A 20,166-nucleotide genomic window follows, 5' to 3' on the forward strand; every position below is an offset into this window, starting at 1 on the left:
CATGACTCATTTATGGAGCAGCTTGTGCAGCCCAGAAAACTAAATGTCACCCAAAACATCGCTGTCACACTGAGCTGCTGTTGCTCTGTGTGTGTGTGTGTGTGTGTGTGTGTGTGTGTGTGTGTGTGTGTGTGTGTGTGTGTGTGTGTGTGTGTGTGTGTGTGTGTGTGTGTGTGTGGAGTTGTTGGGTGTGGGTGTGGGAGTGTATGTGCCTGCACCCTATGTCTATGTGTGTGCTCCCTGTCAGCACTGTGGGTGATGTTGTTAATTCTATTTGTGTCTGAATTGTTTGTCTCTGAATAATGAGTGGGAGTCTTGTGTGCTGTATCGATGCATATGTGCTGTGTTGGCCGGTCTAAAACAAAGATACAGTGGAATCCAAGGTGTGCATTTTCATTCCAAAAATGTCTAAAGGAATTCATTGACATGATGCTGATGTTGGGATGAGGTATCCATCCATCCATCCATCCATCCATCCATCCATCCATCCATCCATCCATACATACATACATACATACATACATACATACACACACACACACACATTCGTCCGTCTGTCCGTCCATACATACATACATAAGTACACACACGTTCGTCCGTCCGTCTGTCCATCCATCCATCCATCCATTCATCCATCCATACATACATACATACATACATACATACATACATACATACATACGTACACACACACTTTCGTCCGTCCGTCCATCCATCCATCCATCCATACATACATACATACATACATACATACATACATACATACATACATACATACATACATACATATGTACACACACGTTCGTACGTCCGTCCGTCCATCCATCCACACATTCATACATACATACATACACACACGTCCGTCCGTCCTTCCGTCCATACATACACACACATTCGTCCGTCCGTCCATCCGTCCATCCATACATACACACATGTTCGTCCGTCCATCCATACATCCATACATACATACGTGCACAAACTGTTAGTCTAAATTCAACTACAGCAGCCCGAACCAGGCAGTTACTAACGATAAGCGAATAAACACTGCAAATGCATTGTTCATGTTCACGTTAATGTCCTGTGATCTTCTGAATGTAAAAAGTTTTCCATTTGCATGACTTTCCAGAAAATCCTTGTATCTGTTTATAGCGCATCTTCATATCTTCATTTTAAATAATATTTCGTATTTGCTTAAACCCTAACATCAAAGAATATAAAACGCATACATTAAGTCATGAGTCATTTCTATTTCCCCCACTCCTGCATGCATGAACTAATCCATTTAAACCTGAAATCATATCTACCATAATCCCTCCTGGTTATAGTAACATGTTATCATGGTCTGTGTAATGTAGTGCGATTGTATCGGGGTGTAAAGGTGAGAGAGTGCGTAGCGCAGGGCGTAACTAATCCTTCTGATCATCAGCATGCTGCTGGGGCCTACCTGTTCCTCTCCTCCTCCTCCTCCTCCTCCTCCTCCACCTCCTTCTCTCCTCTCATTTTAGATATGTTTGTCATTCATCATCTCCTTGTTCTTCTCATATGGAGCCAAAGGCCTATCGGAGTGGTAATTTGTCTCCAGAGGCTGCTGTAATTCCAGTGCCAGCTCAGAGGGGCGTGTTGACCATCAGGTACAGGAGAGAATATTTGTCAGTCATGTAGCCTAGAGTAAATTGGGCCCTGGCTGAAAGTAATTATTAAGCACAGCTCTGAGTGGGTGGACTGCAGCTGAGAAAAAAGAGCCTGCTATGTTGACGTTTCAGAACTAGAGAGGCTGTTTCATAAGGTTTGTTTGAGGGAGTATTAAGAATAAAGGAATACTTTTTAACAAGGATGGTATCAAATAGTTCACTGTTGTTTGTTAACAAAGGAATAAAATCTTACTTCAAAATGATTTAAAACACTTAATACCACAGTATTGTTAAGTTCGCGAATCTGATTGGTCTGAAGTTGTTGACATTATTTTTGGCTGCAAGGCAAATCACAGATTTATATTAATGCTCTCGCTCTAATATGTTATCATTTCTATAGCTATAACTGTACTTATGCCATTTTGTAGTATAAATAGTGTGTGTAGTGTGTTGACACTGAAAATTCCAACAAGAAGTGCACTTCAAGTACGTACATGATGCACTTGTGTTGGAATGTGGAACACTCCATACACTCAACGCCTGCGGCTTTGCTTATATAGAAGAAAAGGGGAGGCGCTACTGGGTGCTGATGCTGGATGGGAATAATAGGAACCTGTTTCGTGGATGTTCCACAATGATAATAATAACTATACATGGATAAAAAATCCTTGATTCTGTAGTTATTACATACTGAGGCTTAAAATGTTTCGATATTTGTAAGCTCAAGAGGTTTCTGTTTGTCTTTTATTGTGACATTAATGGTTAAAAACGAAAATCAGGGTAATCCAAAAACTTCGGCCAAGAAAAGACAGAGCTGAGTCTCTTCAGGGAGAAGCAAAAAATAAAAATGCTGTAAAATGTATCTGAAGTGCTCTGAGGGAATAAGCCCACTACAAACCTCTTGATATGAATAAAGATGCCACTTGGCTCCCTGCTCACTGCAGTCATTGTAAATATCCCTTGACTATTTGTATGGACCAAAATAAAGAAGCTAATGACATACATTCAGCAAGCATGTGAATGAAGTCATGGATGAGGAGCATATCACACACATAGCCAAGTGAAAAGTGTCAAAAGGACTAATTAACATATTAATGATGCCACCTTCCTACAGCGGCTTCTGTCGGATAGTCAAAACACTTTGATAAGCATGCAAATGAGGACCACAGAAGAAATTAGCTCAACCATGAATGAGAGAGAGGAGGTGGGGAGGGGTGATGGATTGAGTGTTTGCTTTATTTATCTTTAATTATCTGGCAAACGGTGGGTGGTGGAACCTGAGTATTGGAGAGGTTCTGAGTGAAGCACATGTTATCTTCTCTCTAGTCCCTGTCCTGCCTCTCTCTCTCTCTCTCTCTCTCTCTCTCTCTCTCTCTCTCTCTCTCTCTCTCTCTCTCTCTCTCTCTCTCTCTCACTCACTCACTCTCTCTCACTTCTCTCCCCAACTCCTATCCCGAGATGGAAATCGATATGCCCGCAAGCCTGGCCGTCCATCAGCTGTACAGTGACAACCAAAATAACAGCTAGGCTGTGGGATTTGCGATCGGCAGATTCAGATCAATTCAATGATGGCACGGTTGAGACAAGGACAGGTGATAATACAACACACTAAGATTTGATTCGCTGCCTAGCAAGGACAGAAGGCTACGTGAGATCCCTGCAAACTAAATTCAACATCTGACCAGCTTTCTACAGGGTCTGAGTTAAGTTAACAAAGAAAGAAAAGTACGGACATTAATTTTACATACGCAACCTGTACTAACAAAATCATTCATAAGCTTGTACAATTCAACAGCTTGTAGTTTCTCAGTCGGTGAGGCTCTAATAAAAGAACCTCTTGTGAGTTTCTCCTGTTATTTATTAGAGAAAATGTAGATGCACTGTACTCTAGGTAGACGTTTATTTAAGATATATGGAAGGAGTCTCCAGTGTAAGTATTGTGTAATGGTGAGTAAGGTGGTTTTCACACTGGACATGTTTGCTGCAGAACGAATCTGAGTGTGATTTTTCCTGATGTGATGTAACCCTCCACACTTGTTGATTCCCCTTGAACCCAAATGCACATGTTCACCTTACCTCATGACAAACTTAACATACTATATATTTGATAAGCTCGTCATGAGGTACATCAAGACCTAATTACCACCCTCACTGGACCCTCTACGGTTCGCGTATCGTACAAACCGCTCCACGGACGATGCCATTCACACGGCTATTTATTTAGCCCTCACTCATCTGGATAGCATTCAACACAATGATTGTGAAGCTGAGCATGCTGGGACTGAACACCTCCCTCTGCAACTGGATCCTGGACTTCCTGAATGGGAGACCTCAGTAGTCCGGATCGGGAACAGCATCTCCAGCACCACCACACTGAGCACTGGAGCCACTCAAGGCTGCGTGCTCAGTCCACTGCTGTTCACCTTGCTGACTCATGACTGTGTAGCAATGCACAGATTGAATCATATTATCAAGTTCGCCAATGACATGACCGTGGTGGGTCTCATCAGCAAGAACGAAGAGTCAGCATACAGAGAGGAGGTGCAACAGCTAACTGCCTGGTGTAGAGCCAACAACCTGTCTCTGAATGTTTGATAAAACTTAGCAGTGGCAGCTTAGTGGACCTGGGGTTCGAACCCATGCTGTTCCAATCAGTAGACCAACACCATAACCACTGAGCTTTCATATATTTCCACAAGCTGCCGGATGCCTTAATAAGTGAACTGAACTGTACTGAGAACGACACACATGCACGCACATCAACTGAATTTATTGCACAGACCTACACCAAATACACACTCTTCCAATATACATCCATCAAACTGTTTACATGCTGTTTTGCACACTTTTTGCTCTTTGCTGTCTCACATTTCAGTTGATTGCTGTTTTGCACATTACTTTACTATACAGTACCTCATGTAAACGCTGCTATAATACTAATGTGTTCATTCCAATATTTCTGCACACATAATATAGATCGAACATACAATATGTTCAGCGGTCTGCGCTGTTTTTGTGTACTGTTTTCTGTGTATTGTCTTTTTGTCTTGTCCTGCACTGTTTGCACCAGGTTGTACAGATGCACTTTATGTGGCTAGGACTACTTACTCAAGTCCTTAGCCCTGTCTTTTCTTTTATGTAGCACTATGATCCTGGAGAAACTTTGTCTCATTCCACTGTGTACTGCAACAGCTATATATGGTTGAAATGACAATAAAAGCTTCTTGACTTGACTTGATATATATATACATTTTTTTTTATTTATTTTTTTATTTTGATGCTACGAAGACATCTCACCTCTTCTGTGTCCCACAACCTTCCCCTGCCTCATAGGACAAGCAGGAACTATGGAAACTATTGATGTCATCAACACATGATAAAACACATGCGCAGGTCACTTTACTTCCTGAATAAGTGCAGACCCGTCTATGAGTTGAGTCACTTTCCATTGTAACCAAACTCAATCCACATCCTACAGGTAGGCTCAAGTTCGGTACCATGCCACGCTTCCAAGTCTGCATGACAGCTTACCCAATTTGAGTGGTCTGTTTCTGACTAAACTGCCAGTGTGAAAGCTTCATAAGTGTTCTTGTCTATAAGACAGAGGACTTTCTCTGTAACCTGACCATCTGCATGTCTTTTCTTATTAACTTTAATGTCTCAAATGTGTCTTGTAGAAGTTCCACAAAATGTACTTACATGTAAAATGGTAATAGGAGTGACATGGAATAACATGGAATTATAAATGGTTATAAATTATGAATAGTTGTTGTGTTGTTCTTAATCAGTGCAAACTGTAATATATAATGCTGTTATAAGAAAATAACCAACTTTTGGTGTAGGAACAGTAACCCTGTGTTATTATTATTATTATTATTATTATTATTATTATTATTATTATTATTATTATTATTATTATTATTATTATTATTATTATTATTATTTTCCCACGAAAGCACATTCCCATTTTTTTAATTCCTTATTTATTTGCCAGGTCAGTATTATGGGCTTTCAACAAAATGAATTACATTTTACTGAAAACATTGTTTTCACATCTTTTAAACAACAGTGTATATGCTGAATACTAACAAGTTTTTTTTTTTTTAAACAGCATAAGAGAGATTTAAGAAGTGACATTTGCTCCATCATATAGCTTTAATCTGTGTGCAATGCTGCTTGTCAGTCAGAAGGAGGTCACTTAACATTCACAGTGTTTTTCATCTGGATTATTTTCTACATTCTAATTGAAGTCTCATTTCTAGTTTTTGCCACTTGCTCATTGTACATTAATCACGTCATTATTTTGTCTGCGGAAATGGTACCATCTGCCTGTAGGTCATATCTGAGCTTTAAATGTTGAATATCAACTGTCAAATTACCACATTCACCCAAACACTAAGCTAATGCAGAGCAAACACGGCTGTTCTGCAGAATCTGCCCCATACAGCATCACACCCCCTTATTCACCCTCACCCCCACAACCTCTACCACCCCCCCAAAAAAAATCACATCTAACCATTAATATGCAAATTGTACTGAAATGTGCAGGAATATTTATGCAGTGAAAAGCCTTGAAACTTCCCAGGGAAAATATTTTGCATCATAAAGCCAAGCATAGGGTTTATGTGGAGAAATGTATATTTTCTCATTCAATGAGGTTCTGAGCCTTTAAAAATGCCAGAAAGGAACTGCTGGTAATTTCTCCTTGAGATGTGATTAGGGCACAGTTGTAAGAAGAGAGCCTCATTTCAGACCAATGGCTTATAGGAAATAGGTAGATTTGGTGGGTGCATTTTGAACAATAGAGTTTAAAATGACCAACAGGATCGAGGACTATAAACTCTGGACCCACAGAGTGCTGCATGTGGAGACTGTTTATCGACCAGCAATGTAATGAGAAAAGTTAGCTTCCTTTACTGTACCTCTGATGTCTTGCATATTTTCCACTGACGTGCCCAATCCCATCACAATGCGGTGCTGGGCAGCTAAAATAGAAAGAAATACATGTTGGGTACATGCTAGGAGGAATGTGTGTACTGTACCTTGAAATGTATGCAGGCACATACATACATACATTCTGCGTTATTTCCAAATGTGTGTTTATGCGCACAAGGTAAACTATTCACTTTATTTCCCTAAGCTACATATCTCATATGATTGCTGCTCCGTATCTGCTCAGTCCAGATACCAGTGCAAAGTCAAACTGTGGTTATTCTACCAGCTATCTCATCTCAAGAGAGCACTACCATCAGTACTGATCACATATTATTGGCATTATAGATGCCTCCTCCTCCTCCTGTGCCTTCATATCGACCAGCTGATTAATTGCTATCTTTGGGCTGCAGAATCAACCGAAGAGAAGAGCAAAGGTTTGACAAGCTTTCCGTTTGTGCCGAGTCTTAAATATGTCGAGACGCAGTACTGATGCTATACAAAAATAAACTTGAATTGAATTGAATTGATGTTTCTCTCTTTATTTCCCTGTTCAACATGCTAACCAGTGAATTTTTGTACATACCATAAATATATGTTTGATCTCAGCTCCCATTACAGAAAGTTTGTCAAGAACCTATCCGAGTAAAATACCAGAAAATCACAAACTGATGGAAAATACAGTATCATTTATTTGCAGATGCAAGAGACTGATAAAGGAATAAGCAGCAGTACTGGAGTCTCACAGCAGTCCACCAGCTCTGCTGATACTGTACTGATCAAGGGAATGATCGTGCTCGCTGCTTCAATAAAAGCCACTGATTTGTCTTAGAGAGTAGGCTGTTATGTTTTTGGCTACAAAATACCGAATCGTATCTATCAAAAGTGGAATTACAATAACTGACATAATAATTCTAAAACGTCCTGATTGGAAATAGCATTACGCCAGAAAGGTCTAACAATATGCACGAAAAATGTCTGTCAGTAGACAATAATAATATGTTTATTGGCACACCATTGTATTTTAAGGAAGACCTGCTCAGGGTTAATTAAGGTCTTGTTCCCAAATTAGACACTTGCATGTAATTTATTCAGGCTGAATTAGAGTCTATGCAAATTCAATTGTATAGGTTCACTTGGTGGTCTGTGGTGTCATTTGGGTTTCCCGAACAAGAACTAAGCTCTAATATGTATTCCTTAAAATAAAGCGTTCCGCTCATACATATAATATATAAGATAATACGTTATATAAGAGATATAAGTTTGCATATACTTGACCCACCTACCACAGTCATGTGATAGGTGAGAATTCATTCGTCTTTAGTAACCACTTCATCCTGATCATGATAGTTCAGGAGTTTATCCTCTGGGTGCAATGTGAATATATGTCCTGGATGAGACACCAATCCATTGCAGAACATTCATTCATTCAACACTCATTCACAGATAGCAGCATATTAGCATAGCCAGTTGACCCACTGTAGAAAACCCTGGCAGACATGAGGAGAACATTATGAAGCCATAGAGACAGTAAGCTCACGGATAATCCCTGGATAGCGTGACCAACTTGCAGGCTTGAGACATCGACACTACTCACTTTGCCACCGTGCAGCCCACTGAGTGCAACATTTTATAGTCAAAATGCCATCAACCAACACAGGACAATATGTTCACCAAGATCCAGTCTAACCAAATACCTTTGTACATTGGATCCATTGCAAAAAAATAAAGTATGCACTGCAATTAATGTATAGCGTATATATGTGTATGCCAACACACTTCCAACTGTAGTGTGCTATAAATTGTTCCGAGGCATTTTGTCATAATAACAATGAGACATTTCCTGCGGCTGATCTATTCTTTTTCATCACACCTCCCTTGCATTTACAGCAGGTCAAACTTATTTGCTTTACACCCGTTCTGTACTGCTAGTGCTGTTTCATCTCTCAAACTCAGTGGGTGCCAAGTCTAGTAAAAGTGCAATTCACTCCTATTACCAAGTTAACCTTTGTCAAAGACTTCATTAATCATGCTTTCACAAACAGAATTATTAAAATGCTTTTGCAACACACCAAGATACAGCACTCAGTGCTCCAACTACAACAGTGATGCCATTCCTGCAGCAAACAAGACCATTTTAGCGAGCACTCATGGTGGTTACTCACATGAATTGATAATTGTATCTTCTCAGAATATGTTTTTTTTTTTCTAGATTCTCTTAGCTAGTAAAAGAAAGATAAATCCAGGCTAGGTTAAAAGGGGTAGCCTTAAAAAAGCAGCCATCTCAGTATGCCTGTGCTTTATTACTCTATGAAAAAGAATAAAAGGCTTTATTTTTTACTAAATGTAGGACTGCAGGTTGGCATATATGCTGTGGCCTTCAACATTACTGACCTGAACAGCTCTTGTATTGCTGGTTCCAAGGGCACTAAGGGAAAGGAACAAGAAGAGAAAGAAAAATAAGAGTCATTAGAGATGGGTACATCTCCGACATAAAATGGTGCAAAATGTATTTTTCACAGAGCTTTAGAGATGCTGTAGGGTTAGAAAAGGAGATGCTGAAAATACCTTTCGAGCGTGTGCGATGGCGCTTGTCTGCTACATCCACCTCCATCTGGTAAGATGCGAACGCCATGTTAATGCCACATATAGCTACATCTTTCCAGTAGGTAGATACTTAATCAACACACATGACTGAGTACAACAGGGAGTAAAGTACCAGGAAAGAAAATTGCTACTAATAGTTAAGCCTTATATTTTAAATTCTTTCAAATCTCGGACAATTGTAGAAAATTCTCTTTTCCTGAAGGTCATTAGTACTTGCAGTTTAATTGTGTATGGGTTAAAACAGATCATTAGAGGGGGGAAATGTGCTTTTTGTAGATCCCAACAATAAAACATTCAGCCTCAAGTTTGAGATCCATGAATATTTCAAAAGCAGGAAAGTAAAATGAGAATGATGTGCAGTTCATCTTATTACAAATGGCAACGAAAATCCGTAGATGTGGGAGACTTTACCTTAATGCACTTAAATCCAAACCTTTTGTCAATCTGTTGTTGGCACTATTTGTGTATGTGAGTCAGGCCTGTCTGGTTAAGTACAGAAGTTTGTACAGAAGAGTCTTTATCCTTTATGAGTTCTACAAGACCGCATTAGGTCAAATGTCCACTATGATTACTGTTATAGAGAAATAATGGAATGATGTCTAGGCATTATATATCGTGAGAAAAAATGATTTCAATCTAAACATAGCATCAATGGAGTCTCTGAGTCAGAGCACACTGTCATTGATATACACCATAGAGGTGTTGTACCCAGCAGAAAAAGAAAATTAGTGCATAATTATAGTGTTGATCACTGACTAGTAGTACTAGTGGTCTTAGTAGAAGTAATAGTAGTAGAACTGTATAGTGTTGGGCACAAACTAGGAGTAGCGGTAGTAATAGTAGAACTAGTAGTGTGTAGTGTTGGACACATACTAATAATAGTAGTAGTGGAAGTAGTACAAGACGTATTACTGTGTAGTGTTGGACACAATATAGTGGTAGTAGTGGAAGTAGTGCAAGTGGTAGTCGATATAGTAGTGTATAGCATTGGACACTAGCAAGTAGTAGTAGTAGTAGTAGTAGTAGTAGTAGTAGTAGTAGTAGTAGTAGTAGTAGTTGTAGTTGTAGTAGTAGTAGTAGTTTATAGCATTGGACATAAACTACTAGTAGTAGTAGTGGTAGTAGTAATAGCGTATAGTGCTGGACACTAAGTAGTAGTAATGGTAGTACTAGTAAAAGTAGTGGGGCATAGAGTTGGACACAAACTAGTAGTAATACTAGTGGTAGTAGTGGAAGTACTAGTGTATAATGCTGGACACTAACTAGTAGTAGTGGTGGTAGTGGTAGTAGCGTATAGTGCTGGACACTAACTAGTAGTAGTAATGGTAGTACTAGTAAAAGTAGTAGGGCCTAGAGTTGGAAACAAGCTAGTAGTAATAGTGGTGGTTGTAGTGGAAATAGTAGTGTATAATGATGGACACTAACTAGTAGTAGTTGTAGTAGTACTAGTAGTAATAGTAGTCTATTACTTTGTCTATTTGGTTCAATGATTAACTTAACTATATATATGATATAGACTGTTGCACTGGACATATTATATAGCCCGGAAAATAGAATATTCTGAAGAACTGACTTAATTTACAAAATAATTCTAACAATATGAACTCCATTAAAAGCATTTATACACGAACAAAAAAAAAACATCAGTGTAGGTAGGAGTATAAATATGCAAATGATGGAGGAGGGGCCACTGGTATTTAACCTCTCACTTTTAGAACTAATTATTATAATGAGGTCCATTTTAATCCCCTGTGGAGAACTACAAGAGGATTTAGATGTAGTTAGGGACTTTCCCTTGACGTCTGTCTCATTATACTGTTATGTCTGAGTATTAACACACAACTAAAACCTAATGATGGTGGAGCAGGAAATCTGTGCTCATGATAAAGATGTTACCTGATCTGAATGCAGGTTTGATTACTCTTTGGTCCAGACCTTCAGTTGATCTTTAGCCCACGGTGGTAAACTTCAGATAAGAACCCCCCATCAAGAGTTCACCACTCCTCCTCCAGTTTCATTTTCTGAAACATACCAAAAATATACATGCAATTATACATTCAAATATGCATGGAAATCACATTTACTCTGTGAAGCGTGCTATATCAGCTTCCATTCCTCTCTTTCTCCTATCACACACACACACACACACACACACACACACACACACACACACACACACACACACACACACACACACACAGATACCCATACACAGTCCCTCATCATAAACCATATAAAGTACAGGCTAAAATCACAGAAGCTTGCACAGATCATTAGCTAAATTTGTTCTCCCTTCCTGTAGAATATGATAGATTCAGCTAATTGCTCCTTTTGCCAGCTCTGTTTCAAAGTGCAATAAGCAGTGATTGAGAGGGAGAAAACGTTATGTATTTCACATTCAATGTACATTAACGATACACACATACGATTTTCGGTCACACTTTCTATGAAGTCCATTTCATAAATCATTATAACTGTGTTTATCTTTCATTGTCAAGCGTTTTTAGAAATTTGCTCAGGTTTTATAATAATAAACTACTATAAATAATTCCTTGATATCTTCTAATTTTCTTTAACGCAAGTATCAATATCTATTATAATGCCATTGTCATTGGGTAGCTCCCAAAAGGTGCTGAACTACATTTCCCATCAGCCTTATTACACCCTGATTGATATCATTTTATACTTCCTGTGTATAAGTGTCTTATTGTCTTGTAGCCATAGTTTTTTTTTTATTTCACACTTAATAAAATAAAAATATGCTCTTGCCTCCTATTCCTGACTCCTACTGTATATGCTGTACCTTAGAACCTTTACAACTAATTCACCACTGATTAATGAAAAAAAATTATTATATATATATATATATATATATATATAAATGTGTTCAGAATGTGTATATAGATTTAGTCTATATAACTAAATATAGTTCAGGGGAATGTGTTCAAAATGATCATCCGTGTTAGTGTCATATATGCAGTGGATAGAGATTAAGCTAAAAAAACACAGGATTACCCTTGATAGCATGTACAGCCCATCAAACCGATTCCACAATTAGTCCAATATGCCTCAAATTCATTGCCATCTCTTTCAGTTTTAAGCAGGCAAATTGCAAGGATGCCACACAATTTTAACTGAGGTGAAAGTGTGCATTTTATAGAAAAAAAGAATAGTAGCTCTTTTGGAAGAGTGCGTTCAAGCGTGCGTCAGTCTCCCGTATTCACAGATGCTAATTAAAAGTAGCCAAGTGCTGGGAGAGAGCGGGGAGATGAAGATGAGGTGTTAATGATGCTGCAGTGGAGTGTGGAGAGAAAAATGAATGCCCTTTCAGAAACGTGACACCATGCTTATAATCAGAGTAATACAGTTTCCTCAGTCTGCTACAGCTCTGCTGTAAACTGAAAACACACACACACACACACACACACACACACACACACACACACACACACACACACACACACACACACACACACACACACACACACACACACACACGTGCACATACAGTACACACACAAATAGATGCACACAAGCATGCCACATATTTTCACCAATAGTCAGCAATCAGTTTTCTTGCAATTCCACCAGACAACATTTAATGCTTGTTTTTATGTGTGTGTGTGTGTGTGTGTGTGTGTGTGTGTGTGTGTGTGTGTGTGTGTGTGTGTGTGTGTGTGTGTGTGTGTGTGTGTGTGTGTGTGTGCGCGCGCTACGAGACAGATAAATGATGCATTCCACCACTTGCTGAATTCTCTCACTAGGATTTCACCCTCTTTTAGCTCCATTGTTGCTCGCTCCTCTGATGCTCTCTCTCACGCGTGTGCATTCTGTCACACTCTTTGTTGTCGGGATGAGAAAAGCTAAGCACAGCCTTGCTGAAAACACAGCAGCCACCTAACTAGACACAACACCAGCACTAGCATGGAATGCCACTTTGCCTTTCTTCCAGAAGTGAAACAATCGGACTGTGAGAACGTGAAGCCGACTGTCAGACGCTCTGATTGTGGTCTGCTCGGGGAGGGGCTCGGCGGCTGCTGAAAGAGTGCAATAGAAGAAGCACCATGCTGTCTCGTCCTATATAGGCTGTGTGCCTGATTGTCTGCGCTTTAGTATGCAGCTCTCGAAGCAGACATTAATTCTGCTTAGTGAGTGGGCTGCTCGCTTCAGCGCCAAGGCCAGGCAGAGAGCGAGGAAGAGAGAGAGAGAGAGAGAGAGAGAGAGAGAGAGAGAGAGAGAGAGAGAGAGAGAGAGAGAGAGAGAGAGAGTAGGAAAATGGGAGAGAGAGTATGAGAAACAGAGAAAAACAGAGAGAGAGAGAGAGAGAGAGAGAGAGAGAGAGAGAGAGAGAGATAGAGAGAGAAAGCTCTCTCTCGCTCACGTATGGGGTCATGCATTAAACATCAGCATGCTTCCCTGTGGTACCCATGCAGCACTCTATGCCACATCTACAGCACACAGAATCTTGCCAGTATTAAAACAAAGTGTGATATTCCAATTTTAGCCTTGAAATTTATGTTTTGTGATTGGGTTGCACCTTCACTGACATCACCTATATACCAAAACATATGACTTGCTGAAATATGCAATGCATGATACACTTTGGTGCCCTAATTCTCTCTTGCCACATCTCAGCATGTCTCAGCATGGTTCGGATCTGACCTATTTATTGTTTTTCATAACATGCACAATGATAGAGAGCTTTCTCCTTTACCTTAAGCCATCATTCATCCCTCTCTCATCCACACCTCCTTTCACAAATCTCCTCTCACCCCCTTTCGCTCCGCTGTCTCCCAGAGCTGAGGTGATCATTGGCCTGTCTTGCTGCAAGGCCTGGGTGTCATTACTCATTTATGTAATCTGAGAGCCAGTGTTAGCATTTGAGAGGGAGCTGTGACTGGACCAGAGGGTCTACTCACTTCTACGTCCTGCCCCTTATGGCTTGGTTCCCCTAGCACCTCCAGTGCCCTCGACCCTCACCCACCCTCCCTCTCTCTGCTGATCTCGCCTCATGCTGAGAGAGTGCTCCAGGGGTCTGAGATAGGAAATTGATCTGACTGCAGCAGGGTCATACTTCTCCCAAATCATTACCAGGGTTCTGCACAACACATCATCTGGAAACACAGATACCCCTAGCTGCTCTGAAGCTGAAGTCGATGTTACATGAGCTAACCAGCAAACCTCTTTAAGAACCGTCCTTATTTAGCAAGCGGCAATCTATAACATCATCTTTACTGATGAAAAGCATAAAAATAATAACTCCCAATGAGGATTAAGTTGCAATTCTAGCTTTAAGAATGCAATATAGCATTAAATGTATTATAGAAATATAGAATAAAATCCTTAAGTGTCCATGCAAGCCATAAAGACATCAAATACAATATTTACTAAGTGTATAAATACTGACTGTTTTTCAGTTGCCAGTTTGGGGCTCCTCCCCTTGTCAGAATTTTTTTTTGTTTCCTGATTGTATTCTCCTCTTCTGTGTTTATTTCTGTCTCCTATATTTTAGAATTTCATATCTCCTTGGTTTAAATCTCTTCTATTTACACTAAACAAAGATATATTATAGATAAAGTATGCTCAAGACGTTGATTTCAGTAGCTTTGCTATTCGCTACTGGCTTTTTGCAGTAAGATTTTTTACAGATTTTTATTTCTTCCTTGAACCACTGTTTCATGTAAATAACTTGTGTTCCCCTGTGATGTATGCCTTGTCTTCATGTTTGGTTTGGTTTATAATCTATAGCATCTCCACCTTGGTTACTGGGTTGTGTTCACCTGTTCTGTGTTTTGATTAGTTGTGTATTTATACTTTGTTATATCACTGTCTCATTGTGAGATCTTATCCTAATTTGTTGTTGTTAAGTCAAAAATTTCTTGATTTCTTGTGTCTCAAATTATTTTGTTGTCCTGTTGTGTATGTTTGCTGTGTTTGGTTATTGATTCTTACATCATCCTTGTTTAATCCCTCCTGTTTGTACATTACAGAAGTTGGAAACAGAACAGACTTAAAAGAAACCAACATCCATTGACTTAACGATGTACAAATTTCCCAAATGTCTATAATTCATTTTTTCTAAACTTCAAATCTTCATCCAATAACTGAAGTGCAAGGATTATTATTATTAACCAATAAGGTCTTCTCACATCACTGACCACCTAGAATGAGAACAGAAATCCCATATCTCTGCTCTGCTGATCTGAGTGTGATGCAGACTATCATGCCTTGAAGGACTCAACCCCTTTAACCTCCAAACAAACATGCAGTTGTGTCTCCTCTGGGAACCAGAGAGACTTTACGTGGAACTGCCATCTGCCCGAAGCACAATTACCTCACACTCTAGTAATCACCCGCACAATGCGAGGATGGCAGGGAAATTCAGGTGAGAAATGCCAGGCAGCAATCAGACACTGCAATGGGAGAGTGAGGCCATTTTCTTTGATTTGCCTTCAAATGCAGGCGTCAGGCCCTTAATTATGAGCCAAGTGACGGGCCAGGCTGCTGAAAGCCTTATTATTCCAGTGAGCTGCGCTCAAATCAGTTTTGTATCGATGATCCTCAGAGAACAGGGAAAGTGATGGCTTGAGTCTCTGAAAAATAACAGAATGCACAGTAAGAACGAGAGAGAGAGAGAGAGAGAGAGAGAGAGAGAGAGAGAGAGAGAGAGAGAGAGAGAGAGAGGGGGGCTTGACGAAGAAGGAATGAGCTAGAAAAGCAGTGTCCAACAGAAGTTAGCAGTAAGGGTGATTTATCTTTAGCATTGTACACACTAGAGATCCATCACCCTCTCTTACCAAATTCTGTAGGAAAACCACAAACATGGAGAGTAATGCTTCTTGAATTGACAAGGTGTTTACAATGAAAAACACTTGGGAAACAACTCGGGATTGGATCTTCGGGTTTGCAGACATTTTCCCAATACACAATACCTAAAATGATATAAAATGCCAAGCAGCATTAGACTGCATTATATACAGCATTAGACACAGCTAAAAACCAGTGAAAAACTTTGGTCTAAATGATTTTTTTTTTTTTTTTTTACAACAGCTGAATTTTGGAATAGTTTTTTTGTTAAACACGAAAGAAAGTATTTGAACACAACCACATTAAAAGTCAAGTCTGTCTATGGTACCAAACTAGCAGCCTAATATTATATAACTAGCAAAAAGCTATGCTGAATAACATAAAATATCAGTAAACAACAAATACAGAATGAATGACAAAATACATACACTGAAAATAAATAGCCATATGATTTGGATTTCTAATCTTGTTGTGAGCTAGCTGTCTAATATTAGCTAGATGGCTTGCTAGCTTCAGCTATGTAGTACAGATACATGGCACATGTATGGCACAACACAGCATGGTGAAGCATCAGAGGAACTTCTCAGCAACAGCTTCTGTTTCAGATATATAATTAAATGATCCCAAAAGCTGGCTAATGAACACACTGTGTGCTACAGTATGTGTGTATTCTACACAGCAAGCAATTAAAGATCAGAGCTGCATCTTGCAGATTTAGCATCTTGAACTAGCCAGCTAGCATCCATTGGTTTGCCATAAACTTTTTATTCTCACAAGACTTCTGTAATAATGCAACAAATTTAATGTAATTGAAGAGTTGAATAATTAGGTGACATCCCAAACTGAATACTGACACACCAAATACTATTGATATGTTAGAATACGTCTCAGATACGTCTGTGTTCTTAGGTTCTATTTAGAAGACATTTGAAGACTTTGGCATGATTGACTTGTGTTTGGGTTTTATAATGATAATATAGTGTTAATTTTATAATGTACTTATGAAGAAATTATCCTGAAATATCAGTTCCTCAGGAGCTCTTGGTTACACTTAACTACAAACTGTTGTAGAATGGACATTATTTACATTTGTATTATTTACTGTTCAGTGTCACCCAAATGAGCATGTGTTCCCTTCTGAGCCTGGTTCCTCTCAAGGTTTCTTCCTCATTTCATCTCAGGGAGTTTTTCCCTTTCCACTGTTGCCTCAGGCTTGCTCATTAGGGATAGATGTTAGAGATAAATAATAACTTAATTTTAAACTTTACTATCTTTATTCTGTTTCTGTGCTTCTGTAAATCTGTTTTCAGACAATGTGAATTGTCAAAAGCGCTATACAAATAAATTGAATTGAATTTAGTATGTAGTATGTGTTTCGGTATGAAGCGTTGTTGATGAGTTTTCTGTAACAGCATAATTCATCTCATATATCAGACATAAGCTAGCCTAATAATAAACACATTTTGAATGTATGTTTTAAAAATAAATATGCATGATTATCGATATACAGATATCATTCTTATTACCATATCAGTAAGTTATTTTTCCTTGTACAACTATTTAATTGTAGAGCAAATCCCATTTTATTTCCTTATTATTTTATTGTATTTTATTTTTAAATTTTGGCTCTTTTTTATTTGACTATTATTTGCTTCTATTTTAACAATGATGTAAAAAGCACTGCATTTTCTACTGTGAATATTTGCATATGTGACGAATAAATATTGACTTTGAATTTGACTTTGAGTCATTTATTTGACGTTAAAAATGGAAGGAGTGCGTGGATTTGAAATGGATTTGACGTCTGTGCTTCTCTATAACGTGGAATGATTTTTTTGTATTACTGATGTAAACAGAGAGAGAGAGAGAGAGAGAGAGAGAGAGAGAGAGAGAGGAATAGAAAGGGAATCATTATAATGTAAGTGATAGAAAGTTCAAATTAAATTTAAATAAATAAAATAAAAAAAACAATGAATAAAATTTTGCTCTGTTGGTATTATACCTATTGGGAAACTGCTGTGGTAAAAGAGGAATAAAACATGTCAGAGATTTGCTGTTTCAGGAAAAAACCTTAACTCTTCACTTTGTGGCATTTCACCAGAAGTTGTTGATTATTTCCCTATATCAGCATTCCGTGACATGCTTTTTACATTTCCTACTTTTAGTTAAGGTTATTTTCAATACTTCCAGTAAAATTAGAACAAAGATTCATGGCACACAGTTACTGCCTTGCCCAGGAAGATTCAGAGCCACCCTAAACCTCTCTCTCTCTCTCTCTCTCTCTCTCTCTCTCTCTCTCTCTCTCTCTCTCTCTCTCTCTCTCTCTCTCTCTCTCTCTCTCTCTCTCACACACACACACACACACACACACACACACACACACACACACACACACACACACACACACACACACACACACACACACACACACAGAGTGTGTGTGTTCCATGAAGTTAGTTAGACAGACTGCTGCTTTTGTTAGCTAGAAGCCATTTTTAGTCAGGTTTGGATTCTGACTGTTTTTTTGGCAACCATAAATCATAACCACTGGATAAATATACATAACAAGCGAAACGTGTCATCCTTGGAAACCCATATGCCAGGAGCTATAAACAGTGTAGTCTGCTGGGAGCCTTGTTCACTTGGGAGTCTCACAAAGCAGGACAGAGCTCTGCGTTTTACACGGATCTGGCGTCTCATCTGTTCGCAAATGTCAGTGTTATGAATAGAAGTGTTGAGCTTTGCTGTGAGAGAAGTAGTTCCTTGGCCAAGTTTTGGATTCTTCAGTAATGAAGCAAACAATGCATTGCTAATTTCTACTTGTGTATCTAATAACCAGTATCTCTACATCTCAGCATGTTGACCTGCATGTATGTGTTTGGGTGAATGCATGGTCTGTTTGTAGTTTGTGTCAGTGTGTGTGACTGGTACTATGAGGTGTGTGCATGTGTTCCCTGTGTGTGTGTGTCTGTGTCTGTGTGTGTGTGTGTTTGTCCGTATATAACTACGTCCTGCTGGTAATGGCCCTGTGATGAGCTCTATTGTTCTGTGTGTGCTTGGCTGGGTCAGGCTGTAGGGAGCCAGATTGCTGCTGCTTCTGCAGCTCCAGCAAGATGCCTCACAGAATATCAATGACCCTGCGTGCAGACATGGCATCCAGTGCCCACTAATGCCTGCAGGCAGTCTGCCCCCACAGAGCAGGGCACAGATACATGGGGCACACAACAACCAGACACAAAGCATTGTTGATACAGCTTGTAAACCTTGGCCTGGTATTGATTGAAAAGTGTCATTTACCAAGTGCACTTTTAGCACATCCAGAGACAATTGACTACAAACTATATTTTGCAGTACAATTTTGTAGTTAGCTAAGCGATGAACATACAAAGGGCTTAAATATTTGACATAATATATGTCAAGTGTCATTTCAGAAAAATGAGGTAAACAGATTTCGTCATATTGGAACAGCGGAATTGTCTGTGTGATATTCAAATAACAAGATCTCCTTTTTAAATAAACAGTATTAGCATATGACAATATTGAATGAAAATATTAGGAAACAAACCCAAATAAAAATGAATCATATACTATACTATTTTACCACAGGAGTAAATGTATTTTTTGCCATAGCAGTATATACTTGTGATTTTGGAAATGTAAAAAGCTCAACCTTCAGGAGAAAAAGTGATGCCTTGAACTCAGTACAAATAAATGAGCTGTAAAGTCTAATTGAAGGTAGAAATGGGTTGTTATTGTAGATCAGTGTTTACAGCAAACTTTGATATAAAAGTTAAAAACCACAAAATTTTAAATCTCCCTATAACAGATTTTATAAGCCACGGATCAATTTTAAACACATAAAAAAAATTAACTACAGTAAAAAAAGAAAGTCCTCAAGGATGTCCATCCAAAGGCTAATAGAAAAATACAAAAGAATTAAATTCAAATAAATAAATAAATGATATAATATATAAAAATATATAAAATTCTACGAATTATATAAAATTACTCTGATTATTTTCTTTGTATGAAAGAACCCTAAACCTAATATGATTGTATGTGATCATATTTGATTTTTTTTTCTTTTTAGGTATGTGCCTTTAAGCCTCATTGTCTTAGGAAATCAAATATAGAGTTGAAGGGCAAGATCTTGCTTTATTTTATCTTATTTATAATAGTTTATAGTGCA

At 38.7% G+C, this 20,166-nt stretch overlaps 1 protein-coding gene across 5 annotated transcripts in view; it reads right to left on the minus strand.

Moving 5' to 3' along the window:
* The window catches only part of myt1lb (myelin transcription factor 1-like, b), a 108,485-nt gene that overhangs the window by 68,132 nt on the left and 20,187 nt on the right, over positions 1 to 20,166 (minus strand). For 4 of the 5 annotated variants that reach the window (XM_047821843.1, XM_047821841.1, XM_047821842.1 and 1 more), the window contains exons 3-6: positions 11,067 to 11,191; positions 9,132 to 9,177; positions 8,958 to 8,991; positions 6,554 to 6,616 (exon numbers count right to left, since the gene is read on the minus strand). In XM_047821843.1, the coding sequence (XP_047677799.1) occupies positions 6,554 to 6,616; positions 8,958 to 8,991; positions 9,132 to 9,177 (143 nt within the window). In that variant the 5' untranslated portion in view covers positions 11,067 to 11,191. The remainder of the gene's footprint in view (positions 1 to 6,553; positions 6,617 to 8,957; positions 8,992 to 9,131; positions 9,178 to 11,066; positions 11,192 to 20,166) is intronic. The other variant, XM_047821844.1, reaches the window with a different exon arrangement.

The sequence above is a fragment of the Tachysurus fulvidraco genome, chromosome 12 (assembly GCF_022655615.1).
Source record: "Tachysurus fulvidraco isolate hzauxx_2018 chromosome 12, HZAU_PFXX_2.0, whole genome shotgun sequence".
NCBI classification, from domain to species: Eukaryota; Metazoa; Chordata; class Actinopteri; order Siluriformes; family Bagridae; genus Tachysurus; species Tachysurus fulvidraco.